This window comes from Grus americana, chromosome 1 (genome assembly GCF_028858705.1).
Source record: "Grus americana isolate bGruAme1 chromosome 1, bGruAme1.mat, whole genome shotgun sequence".
NCBI lineage: Eukaryota > Metazoa > Chordata > Aves > Gruiformes > Gruidae > Grus > Grus americana.
Window position 1 is genome coordinate 77,343,522 of NC_072852.1, and position 25,166 is coordinate 77,368,687.

The 25,166-nt window shown below is 38.4% G+C and overlaps 1 protein-coding gene across 4 annotated transcripts in view; it reads right to left on the reverse strand.

Moving 5' to 3' along the window:
* Positions 1-25,166, reverse strand: part of SCUBE1 (signal peptide, CUB domain and EGF like domain containing 1) — a 220,861-nt gene that overhangs the window by 105,512 nt on the left and 90,183 nt on the right. For all 4 annotated transcript variants that reach the window (XM_054810361.1, XM_054810335.1, XM_054810352.1 and 1 more), the window contains exon 5: positions 4,907-5,032. In XM_054810361.1, coding sequence (XP_054666336.1) covers positions 4,907-5,032 — 126 coding nt within the window. The remainder of the gene's footprint in view (positions 1-4,906; positions 5,033-25,166) is intronic.

Below are 25,166 nucleotides of genomic sequence, written 5' to 3' on the forward strand. Positions count from 1 at the left end.
TTTCCCTTAGTGGGAGAAATGTCCTGTACAACTGGCTAAACCCAGCGTCTCATAGAGAAGACTTTGCTCATGTTGGCTACAAACATGACTAGAAACAGCACACAAGCCCTACCAAGATGCACACCATCTATGTGAGGTGTCTAATGCTGGCGGCCAAGTTACCAGTCTGTTCTCCCAACACTGTTTCTACTGTGAAAGAAGAGCTATGGGGCATCCTGAGCCGAAGTCCCGACACTGATGCTTCAAATAGCCTTCAAACAAGATTAATTCTTTTCACTGTCTGTAATGCTCAGGCTTATGAACTGGCCAGCCACCTTTCAGGGCCTGCAGGCTGACAGCGTGGCATAATCTCCCTGAGTCACCACCCCTGGAGGTACTTAAAAGACGTGTAGACATGGTGCTTAGGGACGTGGTTTAGTGGTGGACATGGCAGTGCTAGGTTAATGGTTGGACTTGATGATTTTAAAGGTCTTTTCCAACCAAAACAATTCTATGATTCTCTGAACTGCCCATCTGCCTAAGCTGTAAGCAGCAGCATCTACTCAGTTTGGCTGGGCTGAGCTTAGCATTCCCGAGACCCAGCTTTGCATGTGGGCCAGTACTTGCATCCATAGAAATACATGGACTAGTCTTGAAATGACATTTTGATGATGAAAGACAAGAAACAACTGTCTAGAAGAGGAATGACATCTTAAAGAACAAAAGGGATTTTAATGTACTTATTCCACTAAATAATGATATTGATGTTCCATGCTAAAAATCCCCAGAATATAAAAAATACCAGAATTCAGCCTCACTCTACAGGTTAAATCCTGCTTTCAGTGCTTCTCTGAACTTTCATATAATCCTTTTTCTGGTCTCTTCCATCTGACATGCAATGAGTATTTCCAAACATATGGCCAAATATTAAATCTAGCATTTAGTACCCACTAACCCCAAAAAATCCCCTAAGATCTCTTGGTTTTGTAGCACGGCTTTCTGCGACAGTTCGAACCAGCACATTGTAATTCCAGACCCATTAAAAATTGCACTGTTTTTTAACTAAATTGGCCATTAAATATACATTTTATATAAATATATGGACATCTCTTTCCGCATGATAAAGCTGTGCATGCGACATTGCTTGCATGACTTATTCTAGTATGCCTTTACATTTTTAACATTCTGGTGATCTTTGTACTGACAGCAAAGAACTGCATGAGAACACCGTCAGCAGGAGCTGAAAAGCTGCCACTTGGCATAGGTGGGATGGCATTTTATTGCAAACATACTAGACAGAATTTTTAGAATTATTTAGCACTAGCCCTCCTGCTCACTTAAATCATTATTATCAGAGGGGGCAGACAGAAATATCTGTAGTCAAGGTTATCCAGCATTTTTCATGAAGAGATTCAGCTTTCACTTGTGTATAACTCTGCCAGAATTATTTCCTTCAGGTTGCAACTTGCAAGTATGTGTTATCTGCTTTAGGTTTCTTCTTTCTTTTTCAAGTTCCAGCTAAACAGATCCAGCTAATAATGAGATGAACAAAAAATGTCTTAATTTGTTCATGTTTGGGGAAAAAACCTTCAGTTTATCAAAAGTTTCTAATGCAATCATGCTCAGCAGCAGGATCTTAAAATCTATCATGGATGCAGATATAGAAAGAGGAGGTCATTTCCCATATTTTTCCACTGTAATCTGGAACTCAATTCACTATTCCTAAGTGTCTTCTTTCTGCTGTCAGCAAGTATCTACAAAAATCACTGACAAAGCGTATTCTTCTTCTAATGGCTTGTGTACACAGAAGATGGTAGTTTACTGCTGCTTTGGATCTAAAGGGTGCAGCTCTTCTGAGGAATTATGTATGGATCTGTATGATTCTGCTTGGTGTATTTCTAGATGACCTCTTGAGGTCCCTTCCAGCCTCAATGCTTCTGTTTTAGCCTAGCATGGTGGGTAATTTTTTTTTTTTTGTAACTGAAAAATTCCATGTTTAAAATTTACACTAAGAAACCACTTAGGCTGCAATATTAAGTACTCAAAAAATACATAATACCAGACTTCTGGTACATAGACTTATTGTATCATGACAACCATCCTCAATGAGAAATGCAGAAAACACTCCTGTCTTATTCAGCACACAGTGGAGCTGGGACAAGTCAGGTCTGTGGAAACAGCTGGAGAATCTTGTCTCATTTGCTGCAGAATGAGTAGTAAGTCAGAAAGGGACTGTCAAGAATGGATGGTCTTGTTCAGACAGTAAATAGAGCCCTAAAAATCTCTAATCTGCCCCTGCCATGGAATTCCTATTTCAGGCTTGGCAAGTCACTTGAATCACATCTATTGCAAGTTACTAATATTATATTCCTTTCTCCATGGCATTTGCAACTACAGCTGGGGCCATCGGGAACTTGGCTTTGATCATACTAAAGTGCTACAAATGCTGAGCTGGGTTCTGGGTGTTTCTTGTTAATCACCTCACTACTAAATGACTTTGACACCAACATCTTTATACTCATTTCCCATTTGTAAGATAGGCAAACCAGTACTTTCTAACTTGACAAGAATGTCCTGAATATACATTACCAATGCCTACACAGCACTTTGATATTACAGTAATGAGTATCATGGGAAAATCCATGAGGAAATTAAAAATTTTATGTTCACAATAGGGTTTAAATAGGAAAGCCATGACACTGAATTATGGAGAGGAAGCTGTTGAACAAAAGCCTTTTTAATAAGCACTGACCATCATGTATGCTGACTGAAGCAAGACACCAATAGTGACTGCCTTATTAGCATGTGATGATATGATTGAGTGATATGTAATCATATAATCAGGATGTAATGACAATCTTGTAATGCATGCATAAAAAGCAGGGAGCCTCCCTCCAATTTTTTTTATGCTTTCTAATTTATGTTAACATCTTTTTTTCCTTCGAGGAACACATGTCTCATTACTAGTGGACTTGGGCCAATACATCTGAAAACCTCTCCCGGTATTCTGATTCTATTGCAAACTGGCTGATAAAAATTCACGTAGTGAGGTACAGGTTCTCTGCCACTTGTTCATATAAAAAAACAGAGAAGCAAGCTCTGACAAACCCTGAAAGGCACAGTTTCCTGGAGGGATCATGATAAATCAGAATAATTGAGAGGGATACAGGGATATACTAGGAGTATATCAGACCCTACCAGTCCCTGCTATACAGGGCTGCAGACCCAGTCCAGGCTGACAAGGGGCAAGTGTCTTTTTTTCAGCTTTTCAACATAGCTGTACTCAGTACTTGCAAAGCTGCACCTCAAGATTTAAGCCAATTCCACTGAAATAGTTAGCTGTGAAGAAGTTTTTTTTAAAAGTCAAGATTTGGTTTCAGAACTAGACCTTTAGAAATAGCCTGCTGTAATCTCACAATTATTGTCCCAGGCTGTCTGGCTACAGCTTTATACATCTTTGTGTTAGGAAGGGCTAGAAGTACAGTTATTTTAAATAAAACTCTGGAACATATTTGCAGAATGTGCTGTGGGCGTAGGGGTCCGTGTACTCTGCAGAAAGCTCTGTGGCCTTGAAAAACTAAGATTCCCTACTTAGAGGTCTGTCAGCAAAAGTTCGTTTTACTTCCAACTACAATTTGAACACCACAGGGCACAGAGTAAATTCAAGTTTTTCTCTCTGTTAAACCTTGAGGTATCTAGAAATATTGTTCTAGAAAAGGCTCTAATCCTCCTGTCACCATCTCACTATGAAAAAGGATAATGTAATTCCTAAGGAATGTACAAATTTGTAGAAACAAATAATAAACGACATAAACATCCTCTCCCACTTCATCAACGTAGCTGATGCTGCACTGCAATTAACAGCACGCAATGTTCACTTCTAATAAACATTGAGAATGAAAATTACCATAAAGGAAATTTTTCTCTGTGCTTTTGCCTTTGGCCCTGTGTAGCCTCCTAATACTGAGGAGCAATCAGGCTGTACAATATCCTGAGGCATTTCTTGAGGTGATTCTTTTGACTTTGTACTTGGGAAATAATATAATTTAAGCATGTTTACACAGTGAAGATCTCAGGAAGAAAAAAACTGAAGTGGAAGAAAGACTATCACAAAAATACTGGCCCTATGCAAAACACAAAATATGTTTCCTGCAGTTTTATTGCACTTTTTTTGTCTCTCACAAAGCTACCAAGTAGGAAAGCAAGCTATTGGAGTCAGATTTAACACTCACTGAAGCCATCAGAAAGAGTCCCATGCAATTCAGAAGCTTTCAAATGATGAGTTACAGAGGGTCGATTATTTTAACCTGTACAGAACAATTTCCAATTTTTTTGTGGGCTAATGAATATCTGTATCTTCAGCATCCCAGCTTCAAGAATACATCAATCAGGATTTTTCTTTGAAGAACAGTATATATGATACAACTGCATGTTTTCCAAGTAATAACAGGAAAAGTAGACTGTGTGCAGTGGAATCAGGACTAGAGTAAACATTTCTATCCTTTAAAAAAGAGGAGTTAACACTCTTAATTTGATAGCTCTGGAGGCTTTATCATTAAATCCATTAGCAGATTTATCGATGCATCTATCATTGTGGACCTTCAAAATATTGCAAGCCAGAATCTTCCATGCTTTATTTGTTTTGTTTTACAAGGAAAGCCTAGATTAAACTGATCCCTCACCTTTCTGCATTCATAGCAAGGTAGAAAAGTTGTTACTATTTCGCTAAAAGAGTGACTGCCAACATTCTGTTATTCAATCCCTCTTATCCATCCCCAAGTACACCTTCTCCAGCAAAAACCATGTTACTAAAATTATAAATCACCTTTGGCCAAAACAAAGTTGATTTCTTGGCTTCTGGAAAATAACAACAATGAAGAAAATAAGACATTTTGGGGTATTTGAAATTTAATCTTCATCTACCTACATTTGCAGTCCTTCTGGTTTTTGGCAAGTTCAAAGCCAGGCCTACATTCACAGGCAACCCCACCTTTGGGCGTCTCCCGGCAGATGTGTGCACACCCATGATCTTTGTTCATACAGTTCATACCCTCTGTAAAAAAAAAAAAAAAAAAAAAAAAAGAAGAGAAATAGAAAATATTAGTACCAAAATAAAATTACAAAATAATTATACACATCCAGTCCTCCAGTAATTGTAATTGTAATTTTTATTTTGCATCTGGACTGTGTTCCACGGGGCAAAAGAATGCAGCTGAAAAGAGGTGTACAATCAACACAACAGTCTAATAAAAGACAAACCTTCTTTGGGGCAAATACAGTAAGTACTACTGTGGAATATAGGGTGTCTCTGCTGCATGTAGAAACTCAGGACTTGACATTTCCCTATTCCATATCCATACTCTAATCCTTTTTAAAATACCATGGATTTAAAGGATACTCCGGGAAGTTGTCTGTCCCACAGGTGATATCAGAGTTTAATAACTGAGCTTACTGTTATTTTTTCCTTGTATAAATTTAATGGTTGTTACTGTCTGGTGCCTTTTTATTTGCCTATTAATGTGCTTTATATTTTCTAACACACAAAATCTACCAAAGATTATATCTGAGCATTTTTGCTTGGATCTGTTTCTTTGCTATTTGTTATACATCTCAATTATGTGTCATCCACCATAAGTGCAGCCCATCTCCAACAAACCTACTATCGCTTTTCTCTTTGATTATATTAAACAAAACATACCAGCTGTTCAACAAACGTCCAAGTGCCATGGCTGGATTCCTGTTAATGTTTATGCCAAGGAGCAGTATCGACCAGCTTTCTTTTAATCATCACAGGGCCAATTTTAGTTCTCTAAACCACGTAAGTGATTTAGACACTGAATGCACCTTATGCTCTTAGAGGCTTTCATTACTGAGTTAATTCAAATCCCACATATTCACAGAAATCTTGAACTCAGTCCTTATGGGTCAGCATCTAGCATTCCTTGTGTGAAGGAAGGCTAGCTAGATTTGCATTACAAAGCCTTCCCAGACTTCCCCTTGGATATCTGACCTGGAAAGGAGAGACAAATTCTCTCAGTGTACACTGACAGAGAATTCACAGCGTAACTCAGCTTACCACCATGAAAACAGCATGTATTCCCCGAAACACTGGTGCCTGCAGCACTGGTGCGGACTCAGCAGCTCATCTGTCACTTCGTAACATGGCTACCCTCGCCTATTCTAGGCTAATTTCTCAAAACAGCTCCAGTGTAAAATGCTCAACTTAAACCTACAGTGACAACGTACTGTAAATGAATGGGTTTTTTCAGGGCTGTTGCAAAGTTTTTGCTTCCAAAGGTGAAAACGATCACCGCCCTCCCTTTCCGTTGTGACAGAAGCTATGTGAACGTACCTGCCACCTCCAGCATCTACCGACGCACGCTGCCTTTAGGCTGGGGCTGGCCTCACACTAGCAAATACTTGAAACCAAGTCTCAAGGCTTTATGATGAATTCGAGCAAAAGTTTCTCTGCATACAAAATAGTTTTTAACTGAACACAAATTAGCGTATAAGACAGCTACTAAGAAACTTGGTGTACAAAATGCTGAGGAGGAAATGCTGCAGAAAGTCAGTCAGAGATTCCTTCAGGCTGACAGAAGCTACCACCTTCTGAAGTTATTTGCGCTGCTCGACTTTACCTCAGAAAGGTTCATCTGAGCAGAGCAAGGAAAAACATACATCACCAGCCCGAGTGGGTATTTTTGTTCGTATCTGCTACAAAAAATATCAGGATCTTAAATCTCACCACCCGTGAAAACCAACATTATAAACAACGGATGTATTTCTCTCTTCTAAATCGCCCCCTTGATGAGTCAAAAAACTTGCCAAAGCACAAAACAAGTTACTCTCTGTAAACTGCAGCCTGGACAACAGATGCTATTGGAAGATGTAATACATGCTATATGCTGTTCTATACCATCCTATACATCGCAGTGAGGTATGACTGTTTTGTTTGGCTGAACAGCTGTAAGAAACCTGGGAACTGCCTTATTGAAGGTTTCGAGACATTTTATAATCTCTTTCTCTCCACTTCTCCCAACAAAGGATTTCAGACACAATGTGTTTGACAAACTGCATTCCTGTGTACTACGCTATGTTCAGAAAAGGATCTGGGAAAGATAACACATGCCTGATTGAGTCACACTGCTGAGGCAATGAGAAGAGAGGAATTAGATAGATGAAAGAAGATATTTAATGGCCCAGAAGTGTAATGAAGCAAGTGATTCTCAGTGTTTACTTACAGATAATGAATATCTGCCATTGTTAAAATCACTTGGGAAGACAGAAACTGTGTGCTGCTAAAAATATCGGGAGAAATTGAAGAACAGAATTATTACATTTTGAAACAAAAGTGAAAGACAAAGCAGAATTTTATGCTGGTATTTGTGTTAAGGCCACAATACTGCAGCTACTGCATGAATCATTTCAGTCATTGTATTTGTCAGGTAGTTCAAGCTGTAGAAAAACTATTTCAATTCCATGTTTAGCTGGAGAAGAACACCACAGAAATCTAAGCCTGAAAACCATTAGTTGAGAAAATGTAAGTTTTTCTGGTGAAATCAAAGACTATTATTTTTCAGTCAAGAGCAGGAACTCATTCACAACAAAACATCTCATCTATGTTTTAGTATTTTTCAAAATCCCTAAGAATTAAATTACAAAAAAATTCCTAAACAAAATTTTATTTAGGCCTGAAAAAATTATTTAAATAAAACCACAGCAAATAAATATTTTGGCTTGTTTAAAAATGTAAGCTAAAGCAAATTTGTGCTAATTTGCAAATAGTTTTAATCATTCCATATTTTAATTTTTCAGCAAATGCAGTATTTGTCCAGATGTCTTCTGTATCAATCTACATACACAAATGATTTATGAATCATTGTTGATGCATAAGATTTACTTTTTTTGCAAGCTGACTCTTCAGACAATACTGAACCTTTTATGATATAGCATATAAATCACACTAAAAATACAAAAACATGCTAAATACCTTCCTAATACTAGTTCAGTTGCTATACAAATGCATATAAATGGGAGAGAAAAATACTCCTAAAATTACTTTGTTCAGTATTGTCTTTAGCAGGATGTGGTCCAAACTCTAAAATGAACTAGAACTACATAAAACACACATCTTTTCCTATACTGGAACTGGATGGAGTGCACTGCTGTTAGTAAAGTAACTGGTCTGCTGCCTGCACACCACTGCTATCATGGAAGTAGTAAAATGTCTGAGTTACCATCTCCCCTCACTATCACCTCCTGAGAAACAAATTTTTGCCTTCTTTTAGTTAACATTTAGCAGCCACCTAACATGCACATCCTTTTTATATGAGAAGCAGAGAGTGTGAATAACAGCATGGGAAAAATTCCCCTGATGTTAAAGGGGGATGTTTCTTAAGAATCTCAGTGCCTGCCTTTGGCGTTCAGCCTCCCTCGGTCCCAGGACAAAGGGTGACCCAAACGGGAGGCAGGCAGAGTAGGAAACACCCACGGAATTATTCTAGGCCTTTCCCAAGGCAGTACAGAATTATGCAGATTTACGTCAGGCAATGGATCTTCCACCCAAGCCTTAACCAGAAAGTGTTTACAGAACTACCTCGTTTACTACACAGCCTGGTGGCCCCACTCCCTCTCCTGTCGTGTGCGCAACCGCATCGCTCTGGTTTTGAACACAAGTTGCTGTTCCCGGCTGCTTCTCTTGATTTTTGCAGTGATCTGTGTGTCCCAGCTTCTAGAATTGATGTGACCATGGGTCAAGTAAAAAATCGTAGCTCCCAAATCAAGGGAAAGGCTACATGTTGATAAAAGAGAAGTCTGTACACCAAAAAAATCCTTACTTTATCGTCATGACACTAAAACGTCCAACATTGAAAGGTTCTAGGTTTTTCATATTAACTGTTAATAAAAGCAGCATCTTAATTCCATATGGTGCTACTTAAGGTAGTCTCTAAAGCCTAGCACAAAAGTGGGTGCACGTTCTCTTTGGCAGTGATGGTAGACAGTAAAATAAACTTTTCAAACACAGACACATTCTCAGCAAATTCACCTTACAAAAAGACAGCAAAACAGAATCCAATGGGAAATATATTATAAACAGGAAGAGAAATGCCACTTGAGAAAGGAAAACACTAATCTAATTAAACTAAATCCTCTCTCAGCATTTTAGATATGACTTGAGAAACTCTCTCCTGTTGCATTCCTGGATTTTTTCTGTCTTTCAGTCACAAAAGATTGTTCATGGGAGAGTGGCAGACATTGTTATATGACCCGCAATCCACATTCATTTTTGTTCCTGGCCTAGGAGAGATTTGAGTGTGAGTCTACTACATTAATCCAGTCTGCCATCTAGTTATTCCAAATCTCTTAATAGTGCTGTTCTGCAAAATGTTCAGTCTGATACAATGACCTCTCCATTGTATTAGGCTCTAAAAATGTTTTCAGCTCAATGGCTCTGAAAGTGCTTTAATCAGGTTGACTGTGACAACGAATGTACTGCTCAGCCTTTATTTTTCATTAATACTGCCTGCTCTCATCTTAATTAAGACTTCTAGCAATTATTTTACTCTGTGGTTCATCATATACGCTTACATGATCCTCTATGTTGTCATAATTTCACTTAATCTGTATTTGTATTGCTGCTATTTTTTATAACTTCCAAATAAACATGCTGACTCCAAAGCCAATCCGAAAAACACTACTTTAAATTACACCAAAGATATAATACAGTAATAACTTTTAGAATATTGTCAGAGTATATGTGGTTGAATACGGTATGCAAATACAAGAAATCTTGAACTTAACCCATATATACACACTGACATGCACAGTAGCATGTACATCACTTATAGTCAATCCTCAAAAGTACATAATTGGATTCTCTTTTTTGTTGATAAGTTAATTTTAGCACCAGATACACAGTGAAATCTCTTATTACAGTCGCATCCTTATTTAACAACAAAAAAAGAATCTTATAAGAAATAACAATAGAGTTGTAAACATGATCTACAGAATTCATACATCACACATAATTTGTATGATTCTGTTCCAGTAACTTCCAGTAATAGTTAAAAGACATTAAATATAAGTTATATGCAAGTCACTGAATTGTTGGACTCAGATAAGCCACAGTGGTTAATTATTTATGAACTATTTTATACACTTTTTATGAACATACCCTGTATGTAAAGTAAAGCATAAATCTTTATAACACAAACAACAAGCAATTGTTGTGGTTAGTTTCTCTCCATCAATCTTAGTTATAGAGGATAATTACTTCTGCTTGGGTAGAGGATCCATGTGGTGCTACAAAACTGCTACCAGGGATATTCAGTATTTTCAGGACTTTTCTTTTTCAGAGAACTGCTAATGCAAGGAATGGTAGAGTTTGACCATATTAGGATCAGTTGATACTGTTCAACTGTATCAGTATGTATTACATATCATAGCAAAATATAATAATACCAAATATATTGTAATTATAATAACCATGAAGTAAGAAAGAGAATGTAGCATGAAATATAATGTCCTTAGCACACCTGATTGCCACTTATGAACATTCCCTCAATGCCTGGTGCTAGAAAGAGGGGAATATATCTTCAGCAGCAGAGAGAGGAAAGAATACAAGAGGAAACAAGCATTCTCATTTTAGTTGTTTACTGAACTATTAACATAGTGGGATTTTTTTTGTTGTTTTCTTTTTAAAAATTCATGTGAGAAACTGCAGTGCTACAATAAAACACACTGGTCAATGACGGAGCAATTTAGAAGACTGACAGAGACAACTCCTCTCCCAGAGTTTTTGTTTTACTATGCTAGGAATGGAAGCCAAACAAAACACACTAAGTTTCTGATGGAGACAGGAACATGATGTTAGTGAAAGTGCAAGATGATTGTTTCAAGCCAAATGTTACATTATATATTTAAATTTTGGTCATATAAATGAAGTTAGATGGTTGACTATCCAAAAAAAAGCATATTGTTAACTTTTCGGCTGGCTTGTGGAAAGCAGCTCGCTGCTTACACCTGTGAGTGTCCCTGCTTTGGCATGCTAACTCCAGCATCTTGTCTGCTTCACAAGAGTGATGAAAATCAGCATTTGGCTAAACCACCCAATTATAGTCAACAAATACATATGGTCAGATCTTACCTCCATTGAAGCTGGAAGATTGTTTTCCATCAGCCTGGATCTGACCTTTATGCTGCACAGTTGCATCAGATCTTCTGGACATTTCTGGCTCACTAATAGGGGCCTGATTCTGGGACGTGAAGAATGTCTGGGTGAGCTCGGCTCCCCAGTGTGAGCCAAAGATGCTCGCATCTCAAAACGGAATATGTCCATACATGAGCATAATAAAACCCCACCAAGACTTGTTCTCTTCAGCAAGAAAATGGAGGATGAAACTAATTGATAGAGGCAGCTACCCTTCCTCAGCCAGTCACGACGTCATGGGTACAAAGCATCCATCTAGGAACAGACCTCTAGGGCTAAGTGAGAAACCTTGCACTGGGTACACTGGACGTATAATAATCTATGTCATGGTCTAATGTTTGTCACGTTGTTAATGAACACAAGACTTTCTTTCCGTCTTCATTCCTGAAATAAGTTGCTTGGTTCTGCCCAAAGCTTTAGGAAAATACAGTTGTTTCAGTGACTACAACTCACCCCAACAGAGGTTGAAAAGAAAAGAAAACAAATAAAGCAGGCAAACTGACCCAAGGAAACTGAATTCTACACTATTAAGTAGGTTGGCTGGAGAAATCCTGGACATCATGCAAGAAAACAGCTGCTGGCATATTACAAAATAAACAAATTCAAGTTTGTTTAGCAATTACATGTGTTTTCAGTTTGGATATAAAACGTGCTTAGGGACAGCATCTTCAGCAGGCAGGCTTGCAGTCTGATCTCTGACAAGATGTTCCTGTTCTGAGTGGCAGCCAGAAAACCGCCTGTGTCATCCAGCCCTGAAGAGGGGTTTTGTCTTAAGATTTAGAAACAGGCATGTGTCAGAAATATAACTTCATTCTGTCAGCAGTAAAAGCAAAGACTTGCAATTTTGCAAAGGTACTGTAATTTCAGAAAAGAGGATAGAAAGATTAAGTGAATGATGGGAGTGAATGGACCAAGTTTAATTTAGCAGAAAAACCACGCAGGTAGGGAAAGGAAATAGATTCAAAAATTTCCAGAAAACGTCAGCCATTCCTGTGGGACAAGAATAAAGAGTAAGAAAGATTGGCTGAAATCCAGCCCAGGTTGGTCGTGATCAACTTATGATTGCACGATGGCTTTTTGGTGGATGACATGAAAAAAGTTTGGCAACCTCAGTCTGTTTCCCACATTGCAGAGCTACCAGCAGAAGCTGGTGCTCACTGAAACCCCTTCCAATAGTCTCTGTTACTTTGTAACACATCGGTATGGTTTCTCTCAAAGAAAATTCAGCAAGACAGGCCAGGGAACTGTGTGTGGCTGCTGCTCTGGCAGAATCAAGGCTGTCAGTCTCTGCCGGTATCTACTTGGCACCTGGCATTACCACTGGTTTCACAAAAAGGGAAATAAATGGCAGGGGAAGAGAAAGACAGGGACAAGAAAGGAAAGCAAAACAAAACACAGTCAACGCTACTACAAACTGCTTTTACGTTTGCTTCATCTTTAAATCGCAATTCCTTAAACAGTAAAGCAAAGCAAAAAAAAAAGGTGGGTTTTCAATGAGTCACTGCCACACAAAGTCCTTTGGCAGATGGAGGTGACCTGAGGGCAGACAAGGCCATGCAGGAGGCAGAGGTGAGAAACGAGCTTTCTCCATTTGAGTCTTCACCACCGCTGTCGTATTTCTTGGTGCCTTGGTGGGAGCCAATAAACCTTGAGTAGTTCTGATGTCCTGGACCCCAGAGATGTGGTGCTACAGCAGAGCTAGCAAATGACATCATCATCAAGGCATGCTCAAATACCCACTGATGGGTAGAAGCTCAGTAACAACAAAAAAGTCCCAAGTTGTCGCAAAAATGAGAAACTCCCAGGTTATTTTTGAAAATACTAGGCCTTTGGGCCTCATTGCATACTAGAGATATGAAAACGTGGTGCGCTCGTTTCTAAAAAGGTTCTCTCTAGGGATAAAAAGTGCCTATTTATAATATGGGAAAATTGTAGAGCATTAGACCAGACAATGGCAAGAACATGATTTTTCCCTCCCTGGTCACATGAAAACTCAGTATTCAAACAAACACTCTCCACCTCTACCAAGTGAAACTTCTCATAAAGATGTTGCAAAGTTTTTAGTCCTCCAATAAAAAGGCTTCAAATAATCTCAGAAGGCAGACACTTTCCACAAATACAAATAAATAATTTCATTGAAAATATGGCTTTTCATTAGTGTTTCATGAGAAGGTTTTGATCTGGGTCTAACCAAAGTTTAAATCATTATAGGATCACTTTTGTAAAGATAAGGCAAGAGATGGGATGATGGGATTAAAAAAAAGAGTAATAAAATCTTGGGGTTTTTTCCTTCTTCTGAAATCTGCACAGCTGACATGAGACAGCCTTGGTTTCCAGAAAGAAATATATCTAATTTTTCTAGGGCACTTTTTCAAACACATAGAGTATATTCAAATAGAAAACCAGTGAATATTTCAAGAACGCTTTGCTTTGCAGAACTCCTTCACATCCCAAATTCTTCCCAGGAAAATTTCATAACTTCTTGCAACATCATGTAATTAAACATAAAATGAATATGTGCTTGATCAGCTCCTTTGGAAGCAAGAAGAGATAGTTAGCAGGTTTACTTCCTGACTCTGTTATTTAAGATAGCTGTGTAGTAAGTAAACCTTGCAAAGCAGTAAGATGAAACTTATTGGGTTCCTATTAAACTTTAGCTAAGACGCCTCATTCCTCATGGAACCAACTGATGATGAAGGGCCCTGGATGTGTGTGAGGGTTTACTTTCAAACTCCAAGTGGAAGAATGACCTCAGCAATGCCTACTCCGCATTGGGAATATTCTCACAGCTCTCAAATTCTTTTTCAGGGAAGTGACAGTCTCCTGTGGCCTTGACTTACAGCACTACCTTTCTAAGGCATAGTATAGCCCAAATCAGACAATGTTGTCTGAAGAAATCTGATACTAATTTGGCTATTCTAGTAAGATTATTTTATTACCATGAACACAACACATAAAGACATTTCTAAGTGTTGACGGCTGGAAAAAATTTCATACGTGCAATAGATTTTTTTTCCTATTTTCTTTTTTTTACATAAACAGAAAATACATTGTAGGACTAAGTAGCAAAATGATTAATGATATTATATTTTAAATAACTGTACATATTATTTACTATTATAGATATATGTATCATTATATTTGTAGTAATTTTGATACATGTATATAATGAATATTCATAATTATATATAATGCTATATGTGCTAATGCATATACAACCTATTTAAACCCAAAAATATGTTGTGCAAGAAATGAAGGCTGTCCACTGCTCTACAGGTAAATATGGAGCACAGATCAAATTATTTTCTTACATCAGGCTTATCATTTTTGTAGGGCTAAACATGACCAAGATTCAAAGCTCATTCTGTAATTTTGTTCCTTACAAAATAAAACACTGACCATGATGTCAAGGAACTCATAGACCTGCCCCTGTGCAGAGAGGACCACGTAGCACAAAGGTGTTCATGTTCCTCAAAGGCATAAAGCAATAGAGTTTTTAACCTCCTGTTCAGTTTTTTGGGGGTTGCTTCAGCTCTAGAAAGCTGAATGTGAAGCAATATCCATATGTAGCTATGCTATAGTCCCCAGAGCTTCACATTTCCATCAATATTTTGACAGTAGAAAAATCCAATGGTCTAAGTTATTGCCCAACAACCAAACAGGTGATTTCCACCAGCTGTGGCTACTTTCAGAAATATCATATACAGCCTGGAACCAAAATTTGAACGGTATATTTGGAGCCATTGAGTCAACTATAGTTTCTCTCAAAAATGAGACTGTGGATATACTTAAGTAGCATGTTTGCACACACGTTCTTCTTAGGTGCTAAACTTTCTTGTGTTCAAACCTCAAGGTTTGTACAGCCCACTTCCATGCACCATTGGTGTGCAGGAAACAGTTTGTCCCTTGGGGAATTCAAAGTGGAAGGTGTACACTAGGGTGCAAGAAACAGCACCACAGAATGCAGAATGGATTTCAAACTTGTTCCCAATTTCAATACATTCCCTTCTTTTTTTTTATTTATTTTTTTTTTAATAAAAACACATACATATTTCACCAATGAGTATCAGAGAAACAGAGTAATCCAACTCAGAACTACAGCGGAGTCAAGAATGAATAAAATGATACTATGCCTTGGAAAATGCCATCACTTCTAAAATGTTATTCTAGCAAGACTGTCAATACCTGAGGACAACGGAAGACTGAATACGAAAGGCAAAATATATGTTTGCAAACTGCCTTGTGAACGGAAAATTCGATTTCCTATCAAAGTGTTTTAAGATGTGTGTAGTGGCTGGGGTAAAACCTATGTTATCTGGAGTACTGTCATAACTAAATAACTAATAAGCTCAGAGTGTTTGGCTCCTCCATTCTCCTCTCTCTTGATTATTTAGTGGGTCTGGTGCTAGAGCTCATAAATTTCAAAATTCTTTCAAGTTTTTTTTGTCTTTCTGATCAAAGAAATGTTTATGTATCCTTCCCATACTGTGTCTCTTTAAACCGTTGGCTTTTTCAAAGTGTTTTTTTTTTTTAACACCATAATGTGATGTACACAGAGAGGTAAATGATGTCAGAATCCTTTCTGCCCCAAACCAGTCTGTAAATCTTCAGAAAAGCAAAGTTCATGGGTGCATTTAAAAGGGGCACAATCTGTTTGTGCTTAAAAGAAAGTCCCCCTTTTTTTGTGTGTGCAGAATAACAATGCCAGAATGTGTTATTCCAAAGAACTGTTGCCATGGTGATGCCATCAATAACATCATTTTCTGCATCCTTGTCCTTTAAACACATAAGGAACGCAACAAGCATTGGTAAATGTGAAAAAAGAACAATTACCTTTTCTCTCTCAACAGCAGAGGAAGCCTTTTTTTCACCTCATCAATAGAAAATTATGTAGAAAGGAATAATAAAGACTGTTACAAGAAGCACCAAGAAGCCTATTAGTGACAAAGGCTTTTTTTTTTTTCTTTCCATGAATAATTACAGCTCTTCAAGAAGAAATCAGCCCAGGCTAAGGACCCTTTGCAAGCTTTAGATGGTAAAACAAACATTTGACTATACAAGGATTTCCCTTTCATGTACCTTTCCAAGGAAAAACAACTAAAATCCAGAGTGAAATGGGAGAGAGAAAACCCAGAGAAACATCTGCTGCAATTAAATTTAAAGAACCCTGCACATTCACCTAAAAGACTCATATCAAAAGCAACTAGATTAGTGACAGAATCAATATAAATTTCAAGCCAGCAGGCTAAAGTTGTCTGTGGTGGGAAAGTTTGGCTTTTTAAGTAGTATAATAACAGGAAGCTATTCTGATTCTATACGAACGGGGGAAAACAGGATTTCAACACTAGATGTGTTACCAAAGAGTTGTAGAACACTGTTAAGTTTTAAACCTCAAAGGCCAAAGCAAAATGGTAGATATGCTTACTACACCAAGTCAGTTCATAAATAATGGAACCTTTACCAAAGCAAGATTTGACTGCAGGGACTTTTAAGAGTCATGCGACATAGAATTAGGGAGCCTTTCAGAAACATTACACTTTTGTCCTGACTCTGATGGGCAACGTGCAAATGGGAGCTCCGAACGTGCTGGCTGGTGTTTTCTACACAAAGTGAAGGTCAATGTGTTGCGCAATGGCTTGTTTACATCTTTTGGGCTTTTCCCTACATACCTATACTAGGCTCAGAGGCTGAAGATGACGATGGGAAAATCTGTTTCTTTCTCCTTGCCTCTCAGTAGCAAAATGAACATAAGTAAGAGAAAAGTGTGCAGGAAAGGAAGAAAGGAGTGAGAAATTTTAAAGGTAGTTGGAGCATGTGATTTGGAGATGAGAACAGGAGTTGGTAAGCTCAGACACATATGACCTACAGAGTTGGACCAAAGGGCTGTTAGGGTTAATGACAGCAAAGATACATAGCAAAAAACTTCAATCAGGTTTAAAGCAGTAAAATGAATTTATTAAGATGATGCAATTCCAAACTCTTTAGCTGAATGAGAATGGTCTATGAGTAAAAGATAACAACCACATGGCTGCATTTACAATGGGAAGTCTGAGCCAGTTAGGAAAGGGAATTCAAGATGCGTGAATTCTTTTCCTGAACACGTTATTGTCTTGTGCTGTCCTTTGATTTCTCACTGCTTCTGTCTCTCCACCTCTAAAGTGAGAGATAATGCTTGCTCATTTTGGATAGCTCCTTCAGTTCTCCACTTGTTACTGTGGAAATCCTAAAGGAATTGTGAGCCAATAAAGATATGGAGATGGCGGGAACCAATTCTTTTCCTTTCTGTTTTAGAGCCTCTGCAATGTTTCAAAGTACTCCACTATTCAATTCAGTTTAAATGCTAACACTGACTGGGTTCTGCTGCATGGAGAAAAAGCTTCCACGTTCTGTCTAGATTTCAACACATTTAAGAATTGTTTAGAAAGCTCTGTTGAAAGGCTTTAATAGGGCAGCTAACGGGCTAACTCAGCTTATCAGAGGGGCTATTCACCAAATTCCCCAGAAAACAAAAATTAGTGAAATCTTTTTCTCAGTATCCAAACATTACACTTTATCTCTGAAGTCAAAGGAATAAAAGACAAATTCTTGGAAGGAAATGCTATGATTCCCTTCCCTTCTGGTTTGCCTGAGACTTGGAAAGAAAATGTCTACTTTTGTAATTTCCTAGCTGGACTCAAGAGGCTGAAAGCTGAACGGCAATTCCCAGTTTACGGGTCCCTCAGATCAACGCTCTGGCATGGTTGTCAACAAAACAAACCAATGGTTTTGATGAATTGGTGAGTCTCTTGAACTCCTCTGAGATACTTTAAAGGCCATTGCAAGTTTATATGCTTAATTTATGGAGTAAGTATTAAAAGTGTACGTGTGTTTTGTTAAGCAACAGTTTCTTAACTCTGTTGGACTCTGTGACTGGAAGGACACTCAGTAATTTTAATTGCTTATAGGTTACCTCAGAACGCAAGCAATACATAAGAGTCACTTCAATGTGAACACATTCTTGCACAGATCTGTGAGAAAATCTTCTTTAATTTTTATTCTGAAGAGAGAAAAAAGCTTCTGAGACATTTTTAAAGAATATGACACTGCTTGCAATATTATTCTCTTTCATCAGTAATTAAAAAAAATAATTAAATTCCTCACGATAATAAGGCAGAGGCTAAATCATTCTCTTTTTCCATCCCCTGAATTCTCAGATGGAATTTCCTCCACTTGATCATGCAAAAATGGAAAAGCAGAAGGAATGATGTCAAAATTTAAACTTCCCTATGCTAACATATTCTGAATACTAATGGTGCTTCTCAAAAGAGAATGATCTTTCCATTTTAGGGATGCCTGCAGAATGGAAACCTGAAGATGAACCCAGAAGTGTGCCTTTGTGGCTATTTACAACTAATAAAACTTCCACTGTGGCAAAAGGCAGACTATCACAAAAAAGCAAACTACATCATGCCATATCCCAATTAAAACTTCACGGCCTCTGCAAGAATGCATCCACCTCTACATTCCCACCATTTCTACTTGGATGGGTGCATTTCCCCTACATTTAATTCACAAAAGTGTTTTTAAAATGTTCTCAGAGATAGCACTGAAAAGCTTTAGTGACATATTTCTGGCCACAACCTGCACAACAAAAGCTAGCAAGTATGTCTTGCAGCTGTGCTTTTATCACCACGTAGGTAACAGGGTAGAATTTTTGTGACATATCTTTGCTCAGGAACTTGCCAGATCCTTGGCTGAGAGAAAAAAGAAAGCTGTGAGTGCGTGGGCATTGCTCAGATGGAGAAAGCAGATGAGAGATGGGTCCTGGAGAAGATGCAAACTAAGGAGATGAAGGAGGCTAGACAGGAATGAAGGGTCAGTCAGCCATTGCCACTGAGTCAGAGGATTTGAACAGAGGCCAGTGAGTAGAGGACATGAGTAATAATGCTGGCACACAGCATATAAGCAATCAGGAGAGAAGGTCTCGGGTCACAGTCCCATGCTGGAGAATGAAAGGGAAGTCTCGTAAAGGGAAGGAAAGCAAAGCTGTTTTTGATGAAGTCCTGGAAGTGATCTAGTGTGGATATGGAATAGAGAAGGCGGTGTGCTGAATAGACTAGTAAGTTAAATTCCTCGGACCTAGAATAACAGGGAAAAAAAAACACATAGAAAGAGTGGGATAATGGAGAAATGAATGGAAAGGATGGCAGACAGATGGAGTCAATGAATACAGCCTTCAGGCTTACCAGAAAAAGGTGTGCCACTGTTTTATTCCATGTTCCTCAATGACATTATATGACAATTGCTTGCATGCCACTGAAGTTCTTGGCTTGAGAATATGTACTTTTTCAGCATCTCTAATAGAGTTTTGTGGGAAGGCTTGATTTAATCTACTACAATCTTTCTCACCACAGCTCTGTATAACTAGGCTGCTTGTGGGGTGACATCAGACCAAAGAAACATTATGAGCATTCCTCTCTGCCATTGGCATAAGGACCATCATTATCAATATCCAGCAAAGCGTAACAGTGGAAACTCTATACGTTCGGAAGCAAAGTACTGGGCAAACAATCTGTGATACAAATAGGAGTTTCAGTCTCCAGGTGCTATACTGGATGAGCTTAGCATTCTTGAGTGATTAGAAGTAAAGTTCTTTGTGTACTCAACAATATGTTTCTTATTTTACACCCCCCCCCCCAAAAAAAAAAGAAGCTATAATCAGCTGTGTTATTACCATAATTTAGAATAATTTGTGGACCTGGAAAGTTGCCACATGGTGTGGGTTGTATGCCACTTTAGAAGATGTTGTATGTTGGTTTGGGGTATCACTGATGCACTTTTTCTACACTCATTGACACAATAAAGGAGATAAAGAACATGCATTTAGTCCTGACTTCAAATTTAAAAATCTAGTTTGATGGTAATCCACATCCTTAAAAATTACAGGGTACCATAATCTGAATTAAACCCAAGATATGCACAACAAACTCCAGCTACCTCACTTGGCCAGCTAAGGAAGAGAACACAATGCTACTTTAGGATATGCATGTTTACCGGATTGGAAGCACTACCCTCCCTTTATGTGTAGAACTTGTTCTGCCAAAAGGAATGAAGAAGATAGGCCAAGTGGTGGGTGCCAGAAAGCGAAACTGGGACAGCACCCTAAGCCCCTCAGAGACGCTACAGGAAGCCTTTCTCCTTTCCCTATGCCTGCAATTCTTCTGTGGAGCTGCTTTTATGACCTCGCCTTCACAACTCAGACACACAAATTTATAGGTCTGGCACATCTGCTAACCAGGATTTGTACTACCCAGTCTAACAACAGTGAGCTTCCCAGCATTAGGAAGCCATTTTACATTATTTATAACATTGCTGCTCCACACTGATGCCACTGAGTTTCCATTTTCAACTTCATGGCATGAGCAAAAGGACAGAGATTTTCATCCCATCTACTGTTGTGAAACCCTATTGGCAGCCACTCTACTTTTTTTCTCCATGATGGTAATTGCCAGATTTCATAAGTACTGAGAGGGTTGCTATGTTACTTTTGACCCTGACTCTTGTCTTCCAGGTCTTCTCTCATGCATGCACGTTTTATTAATGTCAATGGCTTAAGAAATAATAAGGAATCAGACTAATGTTAGGTAAAACCACATAATCTTATAAATAAATAGTACTTTGTAAGAGGTTTTGCACTAATGTGTTTTTCTAAGATGACATTTGCACTTACAGTCCTACAAAATAGGGTTTTTTAATGAAACGTTGAGTAATCAAAGATTGATAATTTAGATGAGTCATTGCTCTTTACATGGAATTTATGATGTTGCAAGAGCTTTCAGATCCAAAAGCTATAGTACAATGCAATAATGACTGGCAATCTTTTTACTCAGCACGGAACCACCATCTTATTTCCTTGTTAAAGGAGTAGCTAGGAAGGGGTCTCCATTTGAACAGAAAACTGTCATTAACCCAGTTGCACTAGGGATCCCAAGCCGCTAATGTCAAAACAAAAATGAAACTGTTTGGAAAATGATTTTGTGGTCATTGATCACAAGCCACCCTAGAAGAAATGCCTGAGGAAAGTGTATGAAAGGACTTCTAAATGCAATTGCCTGTTTGGACAGAAAATGATACAGGTTCCTTCTTCTAAGATGATGCAAACATGCTATCTATTTGCTGAATGATTACTGCAGCTATTGCTTCCATGTGAATGAAACAATGGATTAATTTATTGTCATGCTGTATAAATTACCATTGTTGCTGTCATCGAAAATTATGTGACAGGGATTGTGATAACCTGGAATGGCTTATTCAGCACAAATCCTGAAAGCTTATTTTTTAATGATGTCCTCTGCATAGGTACCTTTTCAAGAGCAACAAGTTGTGGGCAGATCTGTTATCAATTGAAAGTATTATATTTAGTTTAATATTGAAAACAACTTTGGTTCTGTAACAACTTTTCAGAGTTTAAAACTGAAGAGGTTACGGTCGAAGGCCTCAAGTGCTAAACTTCATTTTTTAGGAGTAAGGATAAATTAATGTGCATTCCTATGCCATGCAGCGACATGAAGAATCAGTGTTATAGGAACAATGTCAAACAGAAAATCCAAAATAGGAAACATACCTAATTTAGCTGGAGTTTTCTAGCATTGTTCAGATTGCTTCTTGATAACTATGCCTGTTTTCAATATCTTCAAAAGCTTTCCAAAGATAATAAAGAAGTTTGAAGAAAATTAAACAGCATTGTTCTCATAGCATTGTTCTCATAGTAAGGCCGGTTAAGTCAGCGATTTTAAATGCTACTTCTCACAGCAAAAATACTGCTTCCCAGAAATCTCTAAACCAACTGCATCTTACATGAACAAACAGTAAACCCACATTTAAACTGCTTAGATTACAGGAGTACTCTGAAGAAACTAAGGGATGTGAAAGTGGGAAGTCTGTATTTTTACAATCCATCTCAAATAGTTTCTGTCTAAAGTAGGAATCCAGTCTCTGTATTCTCCCTGTATGGTTAAGGAGAGAAATGAACTCCCCTGGAAGTCAGAATCTCTCTTGGACATGTGACATTAAATGCACAGAGACAATGTGACTATCCCTTGACTACTTCAACCTCTTAAAGAATTTGCAGGTGAACTGCAACTTTTCCAACATAGTGTCAGATGAATGTTTTTTGAAAGATGATTAAATACATTCACTATGCTGGATAACAGTCAGCTATCATGCCAGTTTTATGTCTCACACACAAAAACTGCTTCAGCATCACAGACTTCTTTGGTTCTGACTCCACAGATAGATGAGAAAGAAAATAGAAACAGTATAGCCATTTTGAATAAAATAAAGCAACCCACTTCCATAGGCTGTCATGAGCAAGAAGGAAGGCAGTCTGCCTCCTGGTTAGACTCATATGGTCTGTGGCAAAAGGCGTGAATGACCTGATCAGCTCTTCATAGAATGGTTTGGGTTGGAAGGGACCTTTAAAGGCCATCTAGTCCAACCCCCCTGCAATGAGCAGGGACATCTTCAACTAGATCAGGTTGCTCAGAGTCCCATCCATCCTGACTTTGAATGTTTCCAGGGATGGGGCATCTACCACCAACCAGAGCAACCTGTTCCAGTGTTTCACCACCCTCATCGTAAAAAATTTCTTCCTCGTATCTAGTCTGAATCAACGCCCTTTTAGTTTAAAACCATTAGCCCTTGTCCTATTGCTACAGACCCTACTAAAAAGTCTGTCCCCATCTTTCTTATAAGTTCCCTTTAAGTACTGAAAGGCCACAATAAGGTCTCCCTGGAGCCTTCTCTTCTCCAGGCTGAACTCTTGGCCTTTCCTCACAGGAGAGGTGCTCCAGCCCTCTGATCATTTTTGTTGCCCTCCTCTGGACCCGCTCCAACAGCTCCATGTCCTCTAATACTCTTCTAATACGGCAAATAGAAAAAAAGACTTGGACTGTATGAACAAATTGTGAGGAAACATAACTGAACAGTCATATGACTAAGAGACTAGAAAAAGTGCGTGTGGAATTGTGTGCAAGTGTCTGGCTAAGACAACAGCCTAGCACATGACAACCAAAGAAAACATTTTTTTTTTTCAAAGGAATATAGGGTTTTTTTAAAAAAAATACTGCCCAGCATCTAGATTACTGTGTTCAGCTTCAGTTAAACTATGATATTCTTGTCCTGTGCAACATATAACCTGAAGAAACCTGCTGGTTCTGAGAAGGTCCGAAATGCGGTAAGGGGAACAAAGATGTCAAGACTACTTCTGATGAAAATGAAAAATCTCTAAGTGTAATATACTGGCATAGCGGAACAAAAAACTGATTAGCAAAAGACTTTAAAACCTAGACCTACGAATTACAAAATACAGCAGAAAAGCTGACAAATCTACTTCACTCAGAAAATGCAACAACTATACCTAGAGAATCTATCAATGTTTCCTCCCAAACTTCAAAGTACTTTCGTCCTACTGTTCTCTGCCTTTCCTGCCACCAGTATCATTGGTGACCATTTATGCCATGGCCGTGCCTCACCTTTATATGTTCATGTCAGTCTATTAAGGTACCAAGAAATATAGGTATCAATTATCTCTTAAAGTTGTTGCCTTTCATTTTGGAGATACGTAGAACCTTTCTTCAGCTTTCAGCCACTGCACTTTATTATATCAAGTAGGTTCTCTTTCTAAGCTGCCATGTGCAAACTTAAAAATGAAAGCTGGAAGGGCAGTACTGAGGGTGTCAGGTTTGCTGGCTCAACTGGCTGTGCTGTCCACAGGGACTGCAGTCCAGAAGCGTATGATACTAGAGAAAACAAAGAGATTAAAACTACCTGCATGTTGAAGGAAGTGCCAGACAGGGAAGATGGATGGCATGGAAGGTTTTTGACCCTTCCCTCAGGACCCTCCTGTGTGAAAAGTGGTCTGAGCCCTTCCTCTGGGCAACTGCAGTAAGGATGCAATGGGAAACATGAGCTGAAAACTCAACAAACAGAAGAATTCTGGGAGAAAACCCATGACAAAAAATAATGGTAATACTTTAGACTAAGAGAATGAGTACAGAGTCCTGAAGTGTATTTGACTTATGTGGTAACTACACCACGAAATATCATAGGTAGGGCTTCACAATAATGACAGGGCTTCACAATAATGACATGTCCCCACCTGATAATTACTCTCAATTGAATCCCTAAGTATTTACCATGTATCTGCTCTGTGGTTTAGAAGATGAGATAGTTATATAATTTGATGTCATTTTTCAGGGCTAAACCCTACTACTACATGGTGCAGCACTTACCACGAATCAATCACCAGGATGGTCTACACAGATGTTCGTTCTGAGCAATCAAATTTTGCATGATTGGAGACCTGAGTTAGAATGCAATAGATACTTTTTTTTTAATGCCTAATGCACATCTGAATTTTAAAATAAACGCCCATGAATGTTGCATTGCCTTTTTAGGCATACTTTCAATGAATTTTGCATAGATAATTTGCTGGCAAAAGCATTTGCTGAAACAGCAATTTTTTAGCTGGAATTACACATTATTTATGAAAAGAAATATTTGCAGTGTATGTGAGTAAAAATTCACCCCTAAGCTCTGATTTTCAGAAATGCATTTGCCCACTCATGGAAAAATTATTTCTTGCATGATCTGTGCTCAGAAATCCATATTAAATATAAAGAAATTGTGAACAACTGCCAACAAAAAAAGCTGCAGATAAAGATGTATTCAGATAAAGTTGTGCGCTCAAAGGCTGCCCTACTGGACTGAGTACAGGAATACAACTCAGGAAGCCTGATCTCTTGCAATGCCTGAAGGAAATTCAATTAAACTCCTAGCCTCTGTTTCCCTCTTTGGTCTCTTCTGCCTATTTAGATGGAAAGATCTTTGCTTCAGATCTCTTCTTGCTCACTGCCTGAATGAATGGGCCTAGCAATGCAGATGCAGGAACAGACTCACCGCTGCTAATCATCATGGTAATATAAATCATGACGATATG